Source organism: Haliotis cracherodii, unplaced genomic scaffold (genome assembly GCF_022045235.1).
Source record: "Haliotis cracherodii isolate W230 unplaced genomic scaffold, xgHalCrac1.p SCAF_4, whole genome shotgun sequence".
Taxonomy (NCBI): Eukaryota; Metazoa; Mollusca; class Gastropoda; order Lepetellida; family Haliotidae; genus Haliotis; species Haliotis cracherodii.
In genome coordinates, this window is record NW_027266297.1 from 47000569 (window position 1) to 47024479 (window position 23911).

Sequence of the window (23911 nt, forward strand, 5' to 3'; positions counted from 1 at the left end):
GGACCCCTGTAAAATATCAATGTCACTAGAGGTGAAACAGGATTAAAATTACAGATTAATTCATGCCAAGTCTACATAATTTCCAGTCAGTAAAGATACACTTACAATAATTAAATCAATACCTGTCACATGTCATGGTTGTACCAAATGTCAAGGTTGGTTTGAAGGCAATTAATTCAGTTATGAAATGTCTTGTAAATAGTTGTTTTTTGGAAGTAATGTCCACCAGTCATGGAGATTTCTAACACCACCTAAATTTGCATCAAGTAATGTTCTTGCATGTGATTGGATGATGTTGATGGTCAAGGTCACTTGGTGTGAAGAAGATGTCCCAAAAGGCTTCTGTACACATTATCTTGAACATTTTCAATTTGAATTTGATGAAACAGTATTTCTGAAATCTCCAGGCAGAACATTGCTGGTCATGGTCTTTATACTTGAAATGCTTATAAGTTTGTTACTAATGTAGCTCGAGACATAGGACTTTCTTTTGCAAAGTTGTTCTGGGGCATGGGTGGCTCAGTCGTCTGAGACAGCACAATTCTCTATGTAGAGTTGTGTCCCTTGAGCACACCAGTAACCTATGATTGTGGGTTCGAATCCTGGTTCATTCTGGTTATGTTTCTTGTTTTGTCAGCACGATACTCGTGCTCATGGGTTTAATCAAAGTGGTAAACATCAGAGACCTGCATCACTTCGGACTTCCTTCACACATTATGCTGACACGCTGTGTTATGACTGGAATACTGTTACAAGTGGTGTTAACCCCAACTCACTCACTCACTCAGAGTTGTTATGCATTGGGCACATGTTTTCCTGAACCGGAAGTGATACTATGATACTGGAAGTGTTTATAACTTTGTAATTAAGAGCTAGAGGCATGGGAATTTAGTTTCAAAGTTGTGCTGTCTTGGGCAGGTGTGAGATCACCTGTCATTTGATGTGGTAAGTTAAATTGGCTCATGATACATGTTTCTGATAGGAAGGTTTGGGGGCATTCAGGAAGAGGTGGAGATGGGGCTACCTCCGTTTCTGTATGTACTGCAAACACTGTACTGGTTGTAATATGTAACAATACATTTCAGACATATTCAAGGTTCTTTGAAGTTTCAAATTTCAAGTTTGTAGTTGCCACAGATGATGTTGTACATTATGATGCTACTGACTGCAGAATGGTCAGACGAACAATGTCATTGACAACATCCACTCCATCATGGCAGCAGCTGCAGTCAAGTTCGAACCACAACAACTGGAACATTTGTTTCGACTTATACAGAAGGTATGTTGGTTAGCTTGCATTGAGAAGATGATGTAATTTACTGCTCCCTGGCATTAAAAGACACAATAAATTAACCTCAATGAGTATGTTTAATACAGCTATCACCAATTAAGATGAACAACATATTCAGATAACAAGAATTATTCTCTTTGTAATACGAATGTCACTGAATAGTTTTAAGGATATTAGGTGTAGAAAGAATAGAGATTATTAGCAGAGTGTGTTATCATAAATATCCTGTGTGTCAGGTACTTCAGTCAGGTATGAGTTTGTACTAGTTGGCATGCATTTCACCAAACTTGAGGCAATATATATGGGAGTGCCATGATCACTGACACAGTGTCAGACAAGTTCATGAAATGAGTTTTTATTTCAGAAATGGCAGGATGACAATGATCGTATTCGAGAAAAACTTTTAAGTCTCATTGGAAAAATTGGAAAAGATGCACGCGTGGGAAAGACCACAACTAGGGTAAGTTGATCTCTAATTATAATCCCTGTATCAACATGGCTGCTTTAAATTTCAGACAATTGGCCGGCTGCCACATTTTTTTTAGAAAGGTTATGCTATTGACTTCTTTTTGGCCCTGAAGAATTCTTTGACAACACATAAAGTCATCGTCAAGCTCCAAGCTTTAGAGACCTTCGGATATAAGGATAAGTCCACACTGCTGTTTGTAAGAGGTTTCATTATTGGAACAGATTGTCAGGCTCTGTGACTTGGCTGATTGTGTGGCTTCTTGCTGATGTTTTCAGTCACTGCTTTGTAGGTCCTGACTTAATTATTTATTTAATTGCCACGATGTAGCTGAAATATTGCTGACTGCAGTTTATAACAACATTCACTCTATCACTTAAAATGATTTGGAGATTGTGATATCCAAATGGTTGTGACATCGAAGACCCCCACATGGGTACACTAGCCTATTCCTGGTGTCCACTGTTGACATAAGGCTTGAATGTTACCAACGCTGACATAGAACACTTAGGCATTTGTTCAAGAGATTACAACGAGTAACTCATTTAATGTTCTTTAATGGAAGTTGGTACATGTCAGGGTCATGTGGAACACGATTGAATGACCCCCATGTGAGGTCAGTGTCACTTAACTGTAAGATAGCTGTGTCATTAATCTTCTACCTGTTATGTTTCTTATCCCCCCGGCATATAATGCGGGGGGATATAGCTATGGGCATGCCCATCCATCCGTCTGTCATCAAACTTTGCATTTATATGGTGAAGTTGTGCCTTTTGCTATTTTGAAATGTTTCCAATTTTTTTATTTTCCAATTTTCATGAAAGCATGCTGGACATAGGCCAACTTTGTGAGGGATGTTTGTTTCCGGAGCAGAACTCCAAAACTGTTAAAAATTTCTTCATCAAACTTTGCATTTATATCACTCAAGTGGTGAAGTTGTGCCTTTTGCTATTTAGGAATTTTAGAAATGTTTATCGTTTACATTTCCATGGCAACAAGTTGGACTTAGGTTCTATAAGGGTGGTGTTCATTTCCAGAGCGTTACTCCAAAACTGTTAAATACTTTCTTACAAAACTTTGCATGTCTACCAGGCACATACTGAACTGCAGCTGGTGCCTTTTGCTATTTAGGAATTTTATAAATTTTTATTTCTTACATTTCCATGGTAACAAGTTGGACTTAAATTCTTTAAGGGTGGTTTTCGTTTCCGGAACGTAACTCAAAAACCATAAAATACTTTCTTACAAATCTTTGCATGTCTACCAGGCACATACTGAACTGGTGCCTTTTGCTATTTAGGAATTTTATAAATTTTTATTTTTTACGTTTCTATGGCAACAAGTTGGACTTAGGTTCCATAGGGTAGAGTTCATTTCCGGAGCATAACTCAAAACCAATTTAAAACTTTCTAACAAAACTTTGCATGTCTATCGGACTCATGCTGAACTGGTGCCTTTTGCTATTTAGGAATTTTATAAATTTTATTTTTTACGTTTCAAAGGCAACAAGTTGGATTTAAGTTTTAATGTACAGAAACACACTTGTTTTACTTTCCATTTCATATGGATGCAACCATGGTGGATCTTTTGTGGGTAAACAATGTATGCTTCTTTAAGAACATTCAACTCTTGACTCATTACATACAGAATTGCACATTTACTTGTGGTTACTTTACAGACAGCTGCCGGGGGGATATGTCATCTTTCTGATGACCCTTGTTTGAATTTTGAAATGTTATGCATTTAATGTTAGTTTGATTTGTTTATTTGGGTATGCGAAGTGAGTGACAAACTTTTCAAAACTTACTTTAATGAGTAGCATATGCCATGTTTTTGTTGCATTGACTATACGGATATCTGTTATCTGGTGACTATACGGATATCTGTTATCTGGTGACTATACGGATATCTGTTATCTGGTGACTATACGGATATCTGTTATCTGGAGACTATACGGATATCTGTTATCTTGTGACTATACGGATATCTGTTATCTGGTGACTATACGGATATCTGTTATCTTGTGACTATAGGGTTATCTGTTATTAAGCAGCCTCCTGTAGGCATGCCAAGAGGGGCTGCTTCTTTTTTTTGGCTCAAATTTGAGCAGTTGACTTTCTGTTTCCAAGTAGTACTGCTTTCGTCATCATGTGTTTTCCCAAACCAGAAGTGATGTTATTGAACCGGAAGAGCTTATGATTCTGTTATTTATGTACCTAGAGGCATAGTAAGTCATGTGAGAGGTGTCCCCTGATGGCCACATCCGTATAGACTAGGCAGAATCTGGAAAAATGTACATATTAAAAGTGATGGAGGCATTTCATGTTTACAGCTGGCAAACAACTTTTCTAGACGTATTGATTTGTTCTCAATTGATTATTGGGGGTTTGCCAAGCTGTATTTTCAATGGTTAACCCACAAATTTGATAAATTGAAAATGGCCGCCACTGAAACTTAAAAATTCATTTTTGTCTTATCTTTGGTACCAAACATGGTAAGAACATAAACATTACTTAATTTTGTATGTTTTCAGGTACAATGATTCATATGTGATATATATTGACTATAACTGGGTATATGGGTAGCAATGGACGCCAGTCAAGCTTCAAGGAAACAGGGAGCTGTGTTATATTTTGACAAATGTATAATATGCTAAGAAGACAAAAAACAGCATAAACTTTGTCCCTACATCCGATGGCCTAAAGACAGTTCATAATGCAAGACAAATTCGCAGAAGTTACGGAATGACAATTTTAGATCTGCAACTAATTGACTAACAGATGTGTTAGCTTTGTGTCCTTGTCCATCGATAGCATGTCACAATGGATGCCATGCTTCCTATACAAGTTCTTACAAACTTGAAAGATTGAAGGCTGCAGATGTAACATTTGTTGAAGTTCATTCTAGTTTATCAGTGCCCACAACCTTTGCACAAAAGACCCTTCTACGAAGCAATGTGAAACAGATGAATTGGAACATGTGCATATATTGCCAAAAAGAGACCAAGGAAAAAGTTCATCTTATACACGAGAAGCAAGTTAGCAAACGGATCCTGTAAGCAGCCAAGTACGACCTGTGTAAACTACCTCACTGCAGCTGACAGCAAGCATCACAGTAGCTGCCATGTAAGATTACAACGTAGCACTGACAAAATTAGCAAATCAACTGAAAATGCCAGTGATGTGGTATTCACTTAGCTTTGTCATGAGCTTCAACAATTAGCATCACATGCTGACATTCTACTGCTTACTGATGTGTGGGAAAGATATTGCACACTAGCCAATGAAGCGGACATTGCAATTCCGTCATCATTTGTGAGTCGAGGGAGCACAGTCAAAGATAAGTTGGCTAAACGCATGGATGGTGTGTATGAAGTTATTGTTCTCCACGATCAAGCACGCACAGAACCTACAACACTACTTGGTTCACACAGTCAATGGATGAATGGATGTCCGGCAGCAAAGAAAGCACACGCGACTGACATGTATTTCACAATGACTCGATCTTTGCAGGAACCAATGCCTTCTTGGACTTCCTTCATCGAAAATGCAAGCATTGTCAATCCAGAGCAAACATCTGTAGGGTATCTACCCATAATAAGGCTCCTGCACACGACATTGATTCACTGAACACTGTCATCAGGCGGGTACTGCACATAGCTCAATCTATGGAACAGGAACATGTGATTCTAACTGTTGACAAGGGTCTATATCCGAAGTTGATGGAACTCGTGTGGTCTTTTGACCAATACAAGGATATCCTAATACGCTGCCTCGGAGGACTGCATATAGGAATTAACTTTCTTGAGTCCTAAGCCGTCACATGGAAGAATCTGGCCTGTGTGAGTTGTGGATAGAATGTAATGTATTGGGTGCCAATGCAGCTCGGAATGTGATGTCCAGCAAGACTAAGGTCGTGCAATGCGAAAACACAAACTAACTTTGCAGGCTATGTGGCAAGTACTCCTCCCTCAACTAAATGAACATCCGGACTCTGTTGATGTTGAGCTGAGGAAAGAACTGAAATCTTTTGGGGCGTTGTTAGACACTGAAGATATTGCACATATGGTAGACACCCTGACATCTGAGGGGTTCCACCAGCTAATCCTTAATTTCATCAAAATCCTAAAAGAAGAAGACCCGAATGCAGAATTCTGGTGTGATTACATGATGATGTTCAGCATCTTACTTTATTTTGCCATGTTTACCAGGGCACAGCGTGATGGATCATGGGAACTCCACTTGTATGCTTTCAGACGTATGCTCCCTTTATTCTTCAGATATAACCACGTAAACTATGCCCGATGGGGGATGGTCTACCTGGCTGAAATGGCTCAGCTCCCACCAAACATCTTGCATGAGTTCCAGCAGGGAAATTTTGTGGTGAAACATGCAAACCGACGATTCAACCAAGTTTCTCCAGACCAAAGTACAGAATGGTTGAATGCCACTGGGAAGAAGAGTAGGGGCTTGGTCGGCATCACCAAAGTAGCTTCTGCTCTAAGCCGATGGACTCTGTCATATAACCTCAGGACGCTGATGGCATCACAGACTAAACTAATGCTCCACGTAACAACGGATGATGATGACGACGACATCTACACTCACAACGAGTGTACGAGTGTACCAAAGACTGGTTACATCACTAAAGCAACATGGGGTCTTCCATAACAAAGTAGCAGCACTACAGAACATGATCAACAAGGATCTCGCCACCGTTCCTATCCAGGAGTCATTACTTGGAGCAGAATATCTTGGCTTAAAGCAGCTTGACGAGTTTGCTCCAGCAAATGCCGAGCATGTCGATCTCATAGCTCCCATTCACAAGAATAAGGCTCTGACATTTGCCTCACTTTACACTGTTATGCAAGACGCCAAAGGCAAACAAAGTACAATAAAGATGGACAGAAACATTTTGCAAAGGCTAATAACGGCTTATAGGGCAGGACGTGAGGTCAACTTGGACAACATCCTCCAGTATGAGATTATGTTTGTTCCGCTATCTCTCGCCACAGCCAATGGTAGCCTGCACTTAACGAACAAGTCTATGCAAGCCAACATATTGACCAAGGATGTACTGACATCGTCAGCCGTTACACTGGATGGACAAAGTTGCTTGCTGATTGATGGTCAGGCGCTAGTGATGGCTCTCGGAAAACCCCCAAACATTAGTACATTTGGATTATATGCAAAAGCATTTGCAGACGTCGTGTACAAGATGGGAGCCACCTTTCAGAGGATTGATATTACGTTTGATCGCTACAGACCAGAGTCAATCAAAGCAGGAGCGAGGACCAAGCGTAAGAAAGGAAAACAACTAGTATGACGTCTCATTGAAAGTGAGTCGGTTCCGCTGCCATCTGATTGGTCGAAATTCCTGGCACTTGAAGATAACAAGGCAGATCTTGCCTTGTTACAGTCCAACTATTTGATCGATCATAGTCCTCGTGGTCAGTGGTTGTTGCTGGTGGATTCACCGAAGCTACGGTTGCAAAGTCATCAGATCCAATTCTAGACTTTGATTGAGGCTGATCACGAGGAAGCTGATACACGTCTAATTTTTGCTCTGTATTCATGTTCATATGGAGTCAGTGGTTGTGTCTGTACGCGATGTCCTTGTGTTGCTCCTAGTTCACTTCGACAAAATTGGATGCACGAATCTGCTGATGAAAGCTGGAACATCAAAACATTCTAAATATATCCCAGTACATGAGATTCATCGTCAATTACCCATCGACCAAATATCATCATTGATAGCTTTCCATGCAATTACTGGATGTGACAGTGTTTCCCAACTCAGTGGTCACAGCAAAAAGACGGCCTGGCATGTCTTCCAGCATTAACACAGCAACTTGAGCCATCTTTGAATGGGTAACTTCACCGACGACATCTCAAAATCTGCAGAGAAGTTATAGAGATGCGATTTCACATTCACTATGCAGCTCATTCCTATACTAGCTTGATTAGTGACAAAACTGTGTGAATTTTCATTCAAAAATGTTAACGGTGAAGGCAAACAACTATGTTTAACTATAGCTGTATCATTTACAGGTAGTTTCTCCCACATTACAACCATATAGTATGATAAAGTGAAGTCACTCATGTAAATAAGACTCTGTTTGCATCACACGCAGTTAATGATCGAATTTGCCCAAATATGGTGGCCATCTTGATTTCTTGACATATTGTGGGTTAATGTGTGGTTTCAATGGATTCCTTGTACATGAAAACATACAGAAAAAAATGGTCCCACCATGTTTAGTACTAAAGATATGACAAATAATAATTTTTAATGTTTCGTTTGCGGCCATTTTCAATTTATCAAATTTGTGGGTTAACCGTTGAAAATACAGGCGGGCAAACCCCCCCAAATCAATTTAGAACATATCAATACATCTAGATATGTTGTTTGCCAGCCGTAAACATGAAATGCCTCCACATCCACATTTTCTGAAAATGTGCCTCTGTTCTAGTATGGTCAATGACACATCTTTCTAATAGGAAAGGTTTGGGGGATGGGGATGGGGATGGGGATGGGGCTTCTTGTTTGATAGTCGCTTCACAGTAATGTGGCGTCACATTGTAAAACATAAACCAAACCTCAGTCAAACTTGGATTGAATTAATGAATTGCTTAGAAGGTGAGGAGGCTTCTGGACTAATTGGGTCCAAGCTGACCCACTTCATTGCATCAAGTCATGCTCTTATGGGAGGTTTTCACCAGGACCGCTCTTTGATAGTATTGGTGTTTCAGGTGCTGGAGTTGCTGTGGGACCTGGCCCATCTACCTGCGTTATCCACTCACCTGATAGAGCAGGCACTGGATGAACATCATGCAATACTCAGTGATTCATACAGTGTCAAGGAGCAGATCAAACTACAATATGTCATCAAATGTGTGGATGACATAAAAAAGGTATAGTAGAACCACAAAAATAATTGTGGGCAGATTGGGAGGAAAGAGAATAAATAGACTTTTGTTTACAAAGACATGATTTATGTCAATGTTCCCCTTTCAGTTGCAGTGAGCTATTTCCACATGTCAGTCAAACCATGATTGACCTCTCAGAGCAAGAGTCCAATGTGATATTGGTTTAAAATGGTTGGACTTTTATCAAAGTGACAGATATTGTAAGAAAATATATCTGGTATTTCATGCAATACCAGTACTATTGTTGCAATGTTATTGTGAAATTATGATGAGAATCCTTTACCTTCCAAGGATTAAGTTGTAGTCTAGAACAGGGGTCCAGAAAATTTAAAATCCCAATCGGACATTTGCATTTAGGCCACGCCCCAAAAATGGCGGTCAATCAAGATTCAATATACGACTAGCTACTGAAAACAATAAAATCTGCAAATCCTCATTGTATGTCAACCAAGTGAAAGTTGTTGGCCACGACTTACAAAATGATCGTCCAGACTTTGAGGGTTTGACAGATCCGCTCGACTGATCTGCATTGGTCGACTGGCTATCGTCACGCTTTCGCTACTTGTCTGAGGTTACGTATCGTAGCATTGTGAGGATAATGAGGTACATCGATGATGCAAGGTGTTTATTTACAGTTGTAAACACCTTTCACTGAAATTTACAAGATGTTCTCAGTAATTAATCCTCGATTAATCAGTGTCAACTCAGTTTATTGCCTATTACAGTGATTGACCGATTGGACTATCATGTAGGTACAATGTATTTACAGCAATCAATACAAACAAAGCTTGTCAGTGTAGTTAATCTTCATTGTTTTGCAACTGCAGACAGAAACTGCTCAGTCCTAACTGTTGATCATGTCCGGACAATACTTTTTAAAATGTCCGGTAAGCAATATTTTAAACCGGACATTTGAGATTCCCAATCGGACATGTCCGGCGCATATGACGGTTTCCGGACCCCTGGTCTAGAACTAGGTTACCTGTAGATTAAACTTGATATCTAAATTGAATTTGTAACTGAAAGTATGTATGTTTGACTCCATTCTACCATGACAAAATTAGTGTGGCATCAGCATGGACATCAGTGAAGCGGCATTGGTTGAGTTAATCTTTTATGTAGGTTTTCAATCTGATTTAAAGAAACACTGAAGCTAGCTGGCGTGGCATTTGCATATGCTCTAAATTTTATTTTTTTAGATCATTATACCATGTTTACTATCACATATACTACAGTCTCCGAAAGTGTGTACAACAGCAACAACATAAGCAATATGAAGTTGACACTCTTAAAGAAAGTGAAATTAGGTTTAGTTCTACACTGCTCATAACCATGATTACTGTCATGAACCAAACCTTATGACGTCACAGTACACTAGAGAAGAGCGCAAAATATTATGCTCTCTCTGGACCCAGAAACTTGAAAAATACTCTCTTTATCTTGTCTGTTGTGTTTTCTTTCCAAAATGTATTGCAACACATACTTGGTATATTGTAGTGCAAATACAAATGTGCACCTGTAAGTTTATGTAGATCTTACGATTTAAAAATGCCTACCAGCAATGACTATGAAAAGAGTACTTTTCCATAAATATTAGCTGCTGCTGAAATGTCATTTCATCTGTTTTAATCAGAGGTGGTTATTGTGATCTGATACCTATGACTGACCGATCAGAATTTAGTAATTTCTTAATTTATAGTATATAGATATAATTGCTTTGTTAGCCATAATGTCTGACCTTTTGGCCATGTCCTAGTTTCAGCCAATTGTGTAATTACAGGAGCACAATGAAAGTGTTGATTTCCACAGATTTGGCACATATTTAAGAGGGGTGGTTGAAAAGTTTAAACATGGTAACCATTATTATCCCCCGCAACGAAGTAGGATATAGGAACCGAGTTTGTCCGCTTCTCAAAGGGGACTAATTTAGTCATGATCTCATGTGAATTGGTGTCATAAATTAATTTTTTACACAGTTATGGCCCTTTCTTCATGCTTTTCAACTTAATGCATACTGTATGAAATGGGGACAAGTTTTCTCAGAATTTACTGAGTTTACATGAATGAAAGTTGGTGAAAATTGGTCTCATAAATTATTTGTTTAGAGAGTTACGGCCCTTGATCCATGTTATTTTACTTAGTGCATAGCGTGTGCAATGGGGACAAGTTTTCTCAGAAACTACTGAAGTTAGCTTATCTAAAAGATACTTATCAAAAGATACTATTTCCAGAGAAGAGGCCTTTTTTGTGTGTATTAATTTCACATTTAATAATTTTTTCTGATGGCCAAAAGTGACCCAAGACTTAGTGTTTATCACTTTTTATAGTTTATATTCACTACTATATGAACATACAAAATTCTCATGTGCCCCCATGGCGGGGAAAGTGATAAAACTGTTGTCTTGTTTCTTTATATTTTAAGATGTTGTGATGTAAGGGGCATCCTGAACAGTTTGCATGTGTTGAGAATAATACTTTCCATGTTAAAGGCTGCATATGAAGCAAATACACTTCCACGCAGTATATTTCTGCAGACATTAAAGTGACTAGGTATTCTTTGTTGGTGAAAATGGACAAAATTGGCTACCATGCTGTCATGAAGGAGCTCCAACTGAATGGACCAACCCCAACAGCCATACTTGCAGACATGATGTCCTCTTTAGGGGATGATGCTCCTCCACCATTAAAACATGGGTAGTGGAGTTCAAGAACGGAAAAGAGCCTCGAGGATGATCCAAGTTCATGAAGACCTTCAGCTTTCACCTTTGAGGAAAATATTGATAAAATACATGATATGATTATGGATGATGGACCACACATAGCCAATACAGTAGGCATCTGAAATGGGAGAGTTACGAATATTTTGAGGAATGAAATGGACATGACAAAGGTTTCAGCATGCTGGCTTCCAAGGTTTCTGACTCCTTATAATTAATACTCAGGTCTATCATCTCTTTTGAGAATCTACATAGTTTTGAATCAAACCCAGCTTCTTTTGTTGAGTGATTATGAACTATGGATGAGTATTGGGTTCACCAATATGAGCCAGAGACTACACGAAAAAAACAGTCAAAGGTGTTGAAATATCTAACATAACCTCCAACAAAGAAGGCAAAGTCTGTTCCAGTTGGCAAGGTGGTGACTTTGATTTTCTTGGGAATCCTACTTGTGCACTACCTCTCCAAAGGTCAGACCATTAATGGCCAATATTATGCTTATCTGCCTTGGCAACTGCCTAAGAATATCAAGGCTAAATAAACATTGTGGACAACTCACTTCAGGTGTGTTCCATTAGGATAATGCACCTGTGCACAAGTCTGTTGTCCCCATGGCTGCAATGCATGACTGTGGCTGTCAACTCATTGAGCATCCTCTGTATTCACCAGATTTGACACCATCAGATTTCCACCTTGTCCCAAACTTGAAAAAAACAACTGTGCAAGCATTGTGCAATTTTATATAATTTCTGAGTGGAGGACTTATCTACACTACCATGAGGAAGCCTTATACTCCAGAGGGATCCAGGCACTTTAGCATTGTTAGAAGTCTGTGGACTTTGAGGGGATTATGTTGCAATACAGCAGCCAGCTCCATCAACACAGTCCATCATAGTTAGGCTCTAAACTTTTCAGCCAGTCGTGTCAATCTGATTATAAATTCCTATATATTGAAAACTAACTGAATGAAAATTTTGTAACCGAAAGGAAATTTAAGTTGTAACTTGAATTCTTTCTCAGTGGATTTCCCAAGACACTAAATTGCGCCATGTAAAGTCTTAAGTGATTTATTCCGGTCAAAACATGTTAAGTAAATTACTAAAAACCACTATAGAAAGCATGGGGAATCCTAGTTGGTTGTAAAAGGGGACTAAAGTGATTAGTTTTTCAGGTTCAGAGACTCTGTTGATTGCATGTCATCATATTCCGATTGCATGGATGTCATGATGCACATGATGTCAATCACAAGATTGTATGATCTGGATTACCATCATATAGTAGGAATATTGCTGAGTGGGGCATCAAACCAAAAAAACAAGGTATGGGTCAAACGATGCGGCAGTTAAGGCCAGCCAGAACAGGGACAGTTTTTGACAGCATTGGTCAATTAGAAGCATTGTCATCACCTGCTAATGACATTTATTCTCTGAGCCTAATTTCTCTGTGTCAGGCCATGTTGAAGTCAGGCAATAGCCCTTACCACGATTTTTAATGCTCATTTGAAGTTGAGCTGTTTTCAAGTGATAAACACATGGTAATGTATGTATGCTCAAACTGTGCAGATCCATCAAACAGTGCACATGCATTCTATGTGCAAAGACGTCAGGTTCGCATGTCATCTTTTTTGTTTCCTGTAATCAGTTTATTGACACCTAATTTTGAGTTTGGTTCTGTCATTTGTCAAAAACAACCTTTGTTTATCTCGTGTTGAGGTGGCCATAGAACCCACACAGGTAGATAAGTTTTCATAGGATTTTGTTGGCTGGAACTTCCTGTTCTGATGTTGCACAAAGTGTTTCCTTGGTCGTCTACTCACATTCTTTTTGTTGTCTCGTCAGGGGGCGTTTGTCTTGCCAGCATTACGGCAGCTCATCAACATCAGTAAGAATATCATCAAGCAGAGCTTCCACAAGGCTGATAAGGTAAGTTGTATCATCATATCCTGCTCTTTGTGACACTGAAGAACACTCTGGCCAAGACAGGGGCGGTTGGGTTGCCTAGTGGTTAAAGCGTCCGCTTGTCACGCCGAAGACTGGGGTTCGATTCCCGAAAAGGGTACAGTGTGTGAAGCCCATTTCTGGTGTTCCCCGCCGTGATATTGCTGGAATATTGCTAAAAGCGGCATAAGACCATACTATCTCACTCTGGCCAAGACATGATGAACATGTGTGTTGAATAAAGTCTATGTGATGTGCTATACCTGACTGTCAGCTGTGGCCATTTCTCCTTTTCCTTTGCCACTGCAGCTGTGTGGAACAGTCTCCCACTTGAACTAAAGTTTCTCCAACTTTCCAGATCTTTAAGCCCCAAGTAAAGACTCACCTTTTCAAGCTTCCCTTCTTTAACTGAACTGAAACCTTTCTTGTGTGCTTTCACCCATCACTGTCTACGTGAGATATGATACCTCTCAATCTATGTGATATAGGCTATACCTGTCACTGTCTACGTGAGATATGATACCTCTCTATCTGTGTGATATAGGCTATACCTGTCACTGTCTACGTGAGATATGATACCTCTCAATCTTTGTGATATAGGCTATACCTGTCACTGTCTGTGTGAGATATGATACCTCTCAATCTGTGTGATATAGGCTACACCTGTCACTGTCTGCGTGAGATATTATACCTCTCAATCTGTGTGATAAAGGCTATACCTGTCACTGTCTGCATGAGATATTATACCTCTCAATCTGTGTGATATAGGCTATACCTGTCACTGTCTGCATGAGATATGATACCTCTCAATCTGTGTGGTATAGGCTATACCCATCAATGTCTGTATGAGATACCATACCTGTCTCTGTCTGTGTGAGATACCATACCTGGCACTGTCTGTGTGAGATACCATACCTGGCACTGTCTGTGTGAGATACCATACCTGTCTCTGTCTGTGGGAGACACTATACCTGTCACTGTCTGTGTGAAAGGTGTTACCTGTCACTTTCTGTGTGAGATACTATACCTGTAACTGTCTGTGTGAAATACTATTCGTGTCTCTGTCTGTGTGAGATACTATACCTGTCCCTGTGTGAGACACTATACCTGTCATTTTGTGTGTGAGATACAATACCTGTAACTCTCTGTGTGAGATACCATATCTGTAACTGTCTTTGTGAAATACAATACCTGTAACTGTCTTTGTGAGATACAATACCTGTAACTGTCTGTGTGAGATACTATACCTGTCTCTGTCTGTGTGAGATACAATACCAGTCACTGTCTGTGTGAAATGTTGTCACTGTCTGTGTGAAATACCATACCTGTAACTGTCTGTGTGAAATACCGTACCTGTCCCTGTCTGTGTGAGATACCATACCCGTCACTGTCTGTGTGAGGTACTATACCTGTCTCTGTCTGTGTGAGATACAATACCTGTAACTGTCTGTGTGAGATACTATACCTGTCTCTGTCTGTGTGAGATACTATACCCGTCACTGTCTGTGTAAGGTACTATACCTGTCCCTGTGTGAGATACTATACCTGTCACTTTCTGTGTGAGATACTATACATGCAACTGTCTGTGTGAGATACCATACCTGTAACTGTCTGTGTGAGATACTATACCTGTCATTGTCTGTGTGAGGTACTATACCTGTCCCTGTGTGAGATACTATACCTGTCACTTTCTGTGTGAGATACTATACCTGTCACTGTCTCTGTGAGGTACTATACCTGACCCTGTGTGAGATACTATACCTGTCACTGTCTGTGTGCGGTACTATACCTGTCCTGTGTGAGATACTATACCTGTCACTTTCTGTGTGAGATACTATACCTGTAACTGTCTGTGTGAGATACTATACCTGCAACTGTCTGTGTGAGATACCATATATGTAACTGTCTGTGTGAGATACCATACCCGTCATTGTCTGTGTGAGGTACTATACCTGTCCATGTGTGAGATACTATACCTGTCACTTTCTGTGTGATATACTATACCTGTAACTGTCTGTGTGAGATTCTATACCTGTCTCTGTCTGTGTGAGATACAATACCCATCACTGTCTGTGTGAGGTACTATACCTGTCCCTGTGTGAGATACTAACCCTGTCACTTTCTGTGTGAGATACCATACCTGTAACTGTCTGTGTGAGATACTATGCCTGTCTCTATCTGTGTGAGATACAATACCTGTCCCTGTGTGAGATACTATACCTGTAACTGTCTGTGTGATATACTATACCTGTAACTGTCTGTGTGAGATACTATACCCGTCACTGTCTGTGTGAGATACTATACCTGTAACTGTCTGTGTGAGATACTATACCCGTCACTGTCTGTGTGAGGTACTATACCTGTCCCTGTCTGTGTGAGATACTATACCTGTCACTTTCTGTGTGAGATACTATACCTGTAACTGTCTGTGTGAGATACTATACCTGTCTCTGTCTGTGTGAGATACAATACCCGTCACTGTCTGTGAGATACAATACCTGTCACTGTGTGTGTGAAACATTTTACCTGTCACTGTCTGTGTGATGTGCTATACCTGTCACTGTCTGTGTGAGATACCATGCCTGTCTCTGTCTGTGTGAGATACAATACCAGTCACTGTCTGTGTGAAATGTTGTCACTGTCTGTGTGAGATACCATACCTGTAACTGTCTGTGTGAAATACTGTACATGTCACTGTCTGTGTGAGATACCATACCCGTCACTGTCTGTGTGAGGTACTATACCTGTCCCTGTGTGAGATACTATACCTGTCACTTTCTGTGTGAGATACTATACCTGTAACTGTCTGTGTGAGATACTGTACCTGTCTCTGTCTGTGTGAGATACAATACCCATCACTTTCTGTGTGAGATACTATACCTTTAACTGTCTGTGTGAGATACCATATCTGTAACTGTCTGTGTGAGATACCATACCCATCATTGTCTGTGTGAGGTACTATACCTGTCCCTGTGTGAGATACTATACCTGTCACTTTCTGTGTGAGATACCATACCTGTAACTGTCTGTGTGAGATACTATACCTGTCTCTGTCTGTGTGAGATACCATACCCGTCACTGTCCGTGTGAGGTACTATACCGGTCTCTGTGTGAGTTACTTTACCTGTCACTTTCTGTGTGAGATACTATACCTGTCTCTGTCTGTGTGAGATACAATACCTGTCTCTGTCTGTGTGAGATACTATACCTGCAACTGTCTGTGTGAGATACCATACCTGTAACTCTCTGTGTGAGATACTATACCTGTCTCTGTCTATGTGAAATGATGTACCTGTCACTGTCTGTGTGATATGCTATACCTGTCATTGTCTATGTGATATATTTTACCTGTCACTTTCTGTGTAGGATACTATACCTGCACCTGTCTGTGTGAGATACTATACCTGTAACTGTCTGTGTGAGATACCATACCCGTCACTGTCTGTGTGAAATACTATACCTGTCACTTTCTGTGTGAGATACTAACCCTGTCTGTCTGTGTGAGATACAATACCTGTCTCTGTCTGTGTGAAATGTTGTACCTGTCACTGTCTGAGATACTATGCCTGTAACTGTCTGTGTGAGATACCATACCTGTCTCTGTCTGTGTGAGATACAATACCTGTCTCTTTCTGTGTGAGATACAATACCTGTCTCTGTCTTTGTGAGATACCATACCTGTCTCTGTCTGTGTGATATGCTATACCTGTCACTGTTTGTGTGATATGCTATACCTGTCACTGTCTATGTGATATGCTATACCTGTCACAGTCTCTGTGATATGCTAAACCTGTCCCTGTCTCTTTGTGATATGCTATACCTGTCACTGTCTCTGTGTGATATGCTATACCTGTCACTGTCTGTGTGATATGCTATACCTGTCACTGTCGCTTTGTGATATGCTATACCTGTCACTGTCTCTTTGTGATATGCTATACCTGTCACTGTCTCTGTGTGATATGCTATACCTGTCACTGTCTCTGTGTGATATGCTATACCTGTCACTGTCTCTGTGTGATATGCTATACCTGTCACTGTCTCTGTGTGATATGCTATACCTGTCACTGTCTGTGTATGCTGTACCTGTCACTGTCTCTGTGTGATATGCTATACCTGTCACTGTCTGTGTGATATGCTATACCTGTCACTGTCTGTGTATGCTGTACCTGTCACTGTCTCTGTGTGATATGCTTTACCTGTCACTGTCTGTGTATGCTGTACCTGTCACTGTCTCTGTGTGATATGCTTTATCTGTCACTGTTTGTGTGATTAGCTATACCTGTCACTGTCTGTGTGGTATGTTGTACCTGTCACTGTCTCTGTTGATATGCTATACCTGTCACTGTCTCTGTGTGATATGCTATGCCTGTCACTGTCTCTTTGTCATATGCTATACCTGTCACTGTCTCTGTGTGATATGCTATACCTGTCACTGTCTGTGTGATATGCTATACCTGTCACTGTCTGTGTGATGTTCTGTACCTGTCACTGTCTGTGTGTTATTCTGTACCTGTCTGTGTGATGTACTGTACCTGTCACTCTGTGATATATTCTAATCCGTGTGACATACTACACCTGTCACTCTGTGTGATACGATATACCTCATTACCTGCCAACCTGTCTGTATGGTATACCTTTCACTAACAGTCTCACTAGTTTGAAGTCTAGTCTAATAAAATTCTGTTCAGTCTTGTAAGCTCAGATATAATCAATAGTCCATATGACTACACTATACTCCACTAGAGCCAGGATAGTACACTCAAATGTTTTTGGCACAGACTGCTAGATCTGTCACCCTTGTGACATACAGTATGTTATTATTTGCTTGGCTGTTTACAGGGTGTCATACATGAACTTAACAAGAACTGTGACGTCATCAAGCTGGTGAGCAGCAGTTTAGTCAAGTGTCACAAGAATGCAACTGCCATGGTTGGTGATGGTCAGCCACTTCAGGAGAACTCAGTAGTGGATGGCAGATACACACATGCTGATGTAAGTAGGAGGACTGGATTTTGAGAAAATTAATAATTTGATCTCAAGTGCTGTAAATGTCCTTAAATTCAGGTGACATACAGAGATTGATGGCTGTTTAATCTTTGATGTTGTTCCTGTAGGTTGACATGTAAGAGTTATGTAGTGTTTTGGACTAGACCTATCATCTGTTTATGTTATTTCAGTACATGTCAACACACCTGTACTTCCTGCAGTACGTTCTCCAGGAAGGAGTTCTGTACCTGCCATGGAGCAAGGCACGTGATATCTGGACCACCATGGTTGCCAACCCTCGGGCCTGTGACTGGGAGAGAGAAGTAAGTTCCCTGCCAGCTGTATTACTCCCAGACAGATGACCTGGACCTTATCATGTTATGACTGTAGCATTTGTTCTTTCACCACAGTAGCTCCATACTTCAACTATTTTTGGCTTCACAGGTTATTGACTGTATTGATATATTCATATTGAGTCAAAAGACATTATTGTGTTATGACGTTGTGCCCTCACTTCAATCAGATGGTTAACTGCTTGAGCAGATGTTTTAGTTTATGCATGGATACTCATGATAATGTATGCTAAATATCTACTGCAGTGTTGTAGAGGAATGAGCCTGTTTTGTTTATGCCTTCATCTTGCAAAGATCTAGCTCTATGATGTCTGTATGATTTGTTCACATATCAGGAGTCAATCTTTAGCCAAACTGAATCAGTACTGCTGAGTTTCATTGACTAAAAGTCAAGTAGTGAAAGACATTAAGAGGTTATGTACTCTGGATACAAACCAGCGGACATCCTTAAATGAGAGAAGCTTGCAGTCACCAGGACTGAGGTACTTCTCATCTATAAGTACCCAACACTAAGTTAGCTGCAGTATTTTTGTCCTATGTCTATCATTACTGAGGAATAAGCGTATATTCTAAAACTCTTGAACAACAATGAACTGAAAACTGCAAAACCAGCATTTGGAGAGCCCTTCAGTCGGGTCATGACTGTGGTGGTCACTTGTCTAAAGCCAAGTCTGGTAATTGGTATTTGTTGACAATATGCACTAAACCAGATGCCCAGAAGCCATTCCATTGAGGAAAATCATGTTTTTCACCATGGTCGACTTCCCTAATCAAAGTAATTTAGTCTGATCAAGGGTCCAATTTCTTGTTGTGGTCAGGTCTTGTATGAGTTGAATGTAAGACAGTAAAAAATGTTCTGTCATCTGAATATGTGATAAAGAAATATCAAGACAGGTCTGAAAATGTGCCACCAAAAGGTATTGCTTCTGATTTCCTGTTGAATCTGTATTAGATGAATGCAATTCTAAATTTACCAGTGAGCATGTTAGGTGTGATGATATGGGTGAGGAGGCTACCCCAAGGCTTAAACATTCTAAATAATGTTGATGTGAAGTTAACTCACCTTACACACAAAAAACAAACCAGTTGTCAGATTTACTTCACAAGTTTGTCCATTTGTTTCCAGATGTACCTGGTCATATCAGCCTAGTTAGTCATGATAAAGAGTAAAGTGATGCATTGCCTTTGAAACAACATCCATATTATATCACATAAACTCACTCAGGTTGGAACATCACTGGAGAAGTCAAGTATATGTTGGTAGTATTGACTTGAAGATTCCCTGGCAATGATACCCAACAGTATACTTGATGACAATTACTGAGTAATACCTTGGCAATATTCCAGACTTTTCTAAATACAGTTGACTGCACTTTTAGGTTTATGGATTATGTATCATGTATGTCATCTCGAGTCCTCGTCACTGGAAGTATGACAATTTGAAGTAAGTTTGTGAAGTACTCTGTGTGCTTGGTTGCAGACATGCTATGAGTGGTTCAGTAAGGGGATAACAGATCTGGAGGCAGAAACACAAAACCAACTCTTCCAGAAAGAGATCCTGCGTCTCGATCCAGCAAAACTAAGTGAAAAGGGTGAGAATTCTAACTGCTGTGTACTTTGTGTGTTAATGCTGATATTTTCCAAAACCTGATGTTATTAGAAATTAAATACTAAATCCTTAGAGAGGCCAGTATCCAAATAATCCATATATATTATTAATTGTCATGAGATGTTTTAGATATATTCTTTAAAGGCCTTGTTAGCTCCCATGAACCGAAAGTCCAGGTCAATTTATAAAACTCTGAAACCATATTAAAGGTGCCATCTGGAGCTGACTTTTGAAACAGCCTATTTCGGTATGGGATCCCACTGTTTGGAGAGACAACAGCACCCTTGGATCAGCATACCATTCTTCTCCATCCTACTGCCAACCAGGGCTGCTATGATAATATACCGTGAATGGGTGGTGCGTGTCAACTTATGACTGCTACACTCTCTATTGCTCTCTGGATATTTGAAGACATTAGCTCCTGTACTTGCACTTTCTCAGGTGCTGCCATCACCGATTGTCAAAATAAAATTTCTCTCTTGGTGGCAGATTAAAGACTGGGTATCTGCAGGGTATCAAAATGCAGGTTTGGATTCACAAACAAGTTGTTCAGTGGGTGATGTCACCAAGGGATGCTTTTGGCAAACGGACTCTACCTTTACCAACTACTATCTGGGGGATCTCTCTGTGGAAGGTGTAGAGGGGGTTCATCAGCTTGGGCACCCTGTCACAGATTTTCCACGTTTGCATCACAGACAATGATGCTGTAGGAATATCATTCATGAATAAATATTCTCTGAAGAATTTAGATTGTGCTGTGTGTCATGGACATGTCGCCACTGTGTTGACAGGATTTCTTTTTTTAGTGTGTCATTTAATGTAAATATTCTGAGTGACTCATCCTGTCACAAAATAGATTCTGAGTGACTCATCCTGTCACAATATAGATTCTGAGTGACTCATCCTGTCACAATATAGATTCTGAGTGACTCATCCTGTAACAATATAGATTCTGAGTGACTCATCCTGTCACAATATAGATTCTGAGTGACTCATCCTGTCACAGTACAGATTTTGAGTGACTCATCCTGTCACAATATAGATTCTGAGTGTCTCATCCTGTCACAGTACAGATTTTGAGTGACTCATCCTGTCACAATATAGATTCTGAGTGTCTCATCCTGTCACAATATAGATTCTGAGTGACTCATCCTGTCACAAAATAGATTCTGAGTGACTCATCCTGTCACAATATAGATTCTGAGTGACTCATCCTGTCACAATATAGATTCTGAGTGACTCATCCTGTCACAATATAGTTTCTGAGTGTCTCATCCTGTAACAATATAGATTCTGAGTGACTCATCCTGTCACAATATAGATTCTGAGTGACTCATCCTGTCACAAAATAGATTCTGAGTGACTCATCCTGTCACAATATAGATTCTGAGTGACACATCCTGTCACAATATAGATTCTGAGTGACTCATCCTCTCACAATATAGATTCTGAGTGACTCATCCTGTAACAATATAGATTCTGAGTGACTCATCCTGTCACAATATAGATTCTGAGTGTCTCATCCTGTCACAATATAGATTCTGAGTGACTTATCCTGTCACAATATAGATTCTGAGGGATTGTTGGGCTATGGTTGTTATGTGCTACAACTTGAAGTTCCGATCCTCCTGACGTCATGTATCGGAAGTCACACAGGTAAACTTGACATGTTAGACTAAGGATGGGACAGGTGATACAGATTTAGCAAAGAGGGTGCTGGCATAGTCTAATCCAGATGTAATCTGAAGCTGGTTACCAATACCTGCTGCCATCTGTGGGATAAACATTGCAGTGTGTTGTGTCAGGATAAGAATTGATTTACATAAGTTTAGATATTCATGATATTAGTATCCCCAAGTTATGGGGTTATCGTTATCTTATCTTATCGTCAGGATAACTATACTAATATCATGAATATCTAAATACATGTAATTTTCTATATTTTTCAGGATTTACATGTTTCAAGAATTTCTTTGAGAGTGTCAATTTGTATGAGCACAAGTTGAAGCGATCTGGTAATGCTCTGGTGAGTATGTCGTGTGCAAATTTACAACATGTTAATGATACTGGTATGGAAGTTAGCAAATGTAGAGGTTTTGTATGGCTTGGTATTTCAATAGTTTTGTAAGTTAAATGAATAACATAATTAATAAAACATGAAATTCAAACCATTTTTTAATATTTTAGGTTTTTTTATTAGTGTTTGGAGCTCACCTAATTGAAAGTGAAATGAGCTTGTTTTTTGGTCTGTGAAGCTGAAACTTTGCAAGAATGATCTCACCTATTGTGTCTCTTATAGGTGCTCGCAGAATTCCAATCCGATTTCAAACATGACCACATTTGTCGCTGATAGAAAGTATTGATATTGCCCATTATGCAGCCATTTCTGCATGTATCAGTGTAAAGCAAATATATGGTAAATAAAGCCAAAACAGCCATTGCTTTGGCTGCAGGGGCAGAGATTGGAAAAGGTCGGTTTTAAGTCTTTTACATGAAGTGGCTATGTTTTACATTGATAAGTTATGTTAAGGGTCAAGGTTATCCTCAAGGTGAAGGCTATTTATTAAGAACGTTTGCCATTTTAACTACAATTTTAAACTAAAACGCCCTTTTCTGCTAATATTTGTTAAGTCTTTCAATGAATAGCATAGGTTTATTACAGTGAGTTCCACCTGGAGACATAATATTTGGGTTATATGCTGGATAGCCCTTTAGTATGTTCTTAAAATACTCGCAACTGATATGGAAGATTCAATTCACTCTCAGGGTCATTCACTAAAAATGTATTATCATATAATCAAAATAACTCAAGACTTGTTTACTGTGTGAAATAAAACATAGCACACTGAGGGTAGACGTTAAAGTGTCTTTGAATGGGTGCTAAACTGGCACAGTAAGCTTTTGGGGGACCTTTATTAGGGTCAGGATCACTGGAATGGTCATTGACAAGGTAGTTTTTCTTTAGTGGACTGAACCAATTCCTGTGTTTGTATGACATGTTTGTAAGAGCTAAAACCCATGTTTCAACTACAAAATAATGAAGCATGTGATTGGCTGAATTTGAGGGTCAAGATCATTTATCAGGAAGTGCGTGTGTCTTTGTTATTAAGGTCGCTGGAGGGGTTGGGACTTGGCACCCCCAGATATGTGTAAATCAAGTTTAGCATATCTGGCCCACAGTGTAGTGTAGTCTTATGAGTTGTCAATTTTGGCTTCTTCACAAACATGAGCCGCTGGGAATGTGAAATTTGCTGGGATGTTAAGGCCATTAATCTTCCTTCCTCTTGTGTTGCCATCCAATTTGTCCAAACAGAACTCTTATATACCGTATTTTCTTGAGTATAGTGCGCACTTTTTTTTAAAAAAACACAGCTGTGTAGAAGGGGGTGCGCATTATACACGAATTATGAGTTCGGATGTTTTTTCCTCCCATGGAAGGACATTACCGTGAGCACGAAACACCGGAAATACCATGTCAACAAATCCATACTGAAGTACGCAAAATAATTATGTAATTACACTGTCTGTCTATAAAAAGTGTTCTTTGTATTTCTGGACTTATGTTTGTAACTTACTTCATTAATTTTAATCAAAATTCCTTATAATATTGTTTTTATTAATTT

General features: G+C 39.7%; 1 protein-coding gene across 3 annotated transcripts in view; it reads left to right on the forward strand.

Annotated features, from left to right (window-relative positions):
- Window positions 1-23911, forward strand: part of LOC139478445 (ubiquitin carboxyl-terminal hydrolase 24-like) — a 213002-nt gene that overhangs the window by 28181 nt on the left and 160910 nt on the right. For all 3 annotated transcript variants that reach the window (XM_071260905.1, XM_071260906.1, XM_071260907.1), the window contains exons 12-19: window positions 1172-1279; window positions 1656-1751; window positions 8510-8671; window positions 13242-13325; window positions 18180-18332; window positions 18518-18649; window positions 20160-20271; window positions 22238-22314. In XM_071260905.1, the coding sequence (XP_071117006.1) occupies window positions 1172-1279; window positions 1656-1751; window positions 8510-8671; window positions 13242-13325; window positions 18180-18332; window positions 18518-18649; window positions 20160-20271; window positions 22238-22314 (924 nt within the window). The remainder of the gene's footprint in view (window positions 1-1171; window positions 1280-1655; window positions 1752-8509; window positions 8672-13241; window positions 13326-18179; window positions 18333-18517; window positions 18650-20159; window positions 20272-22237; window positions 22315-23911) is intronic.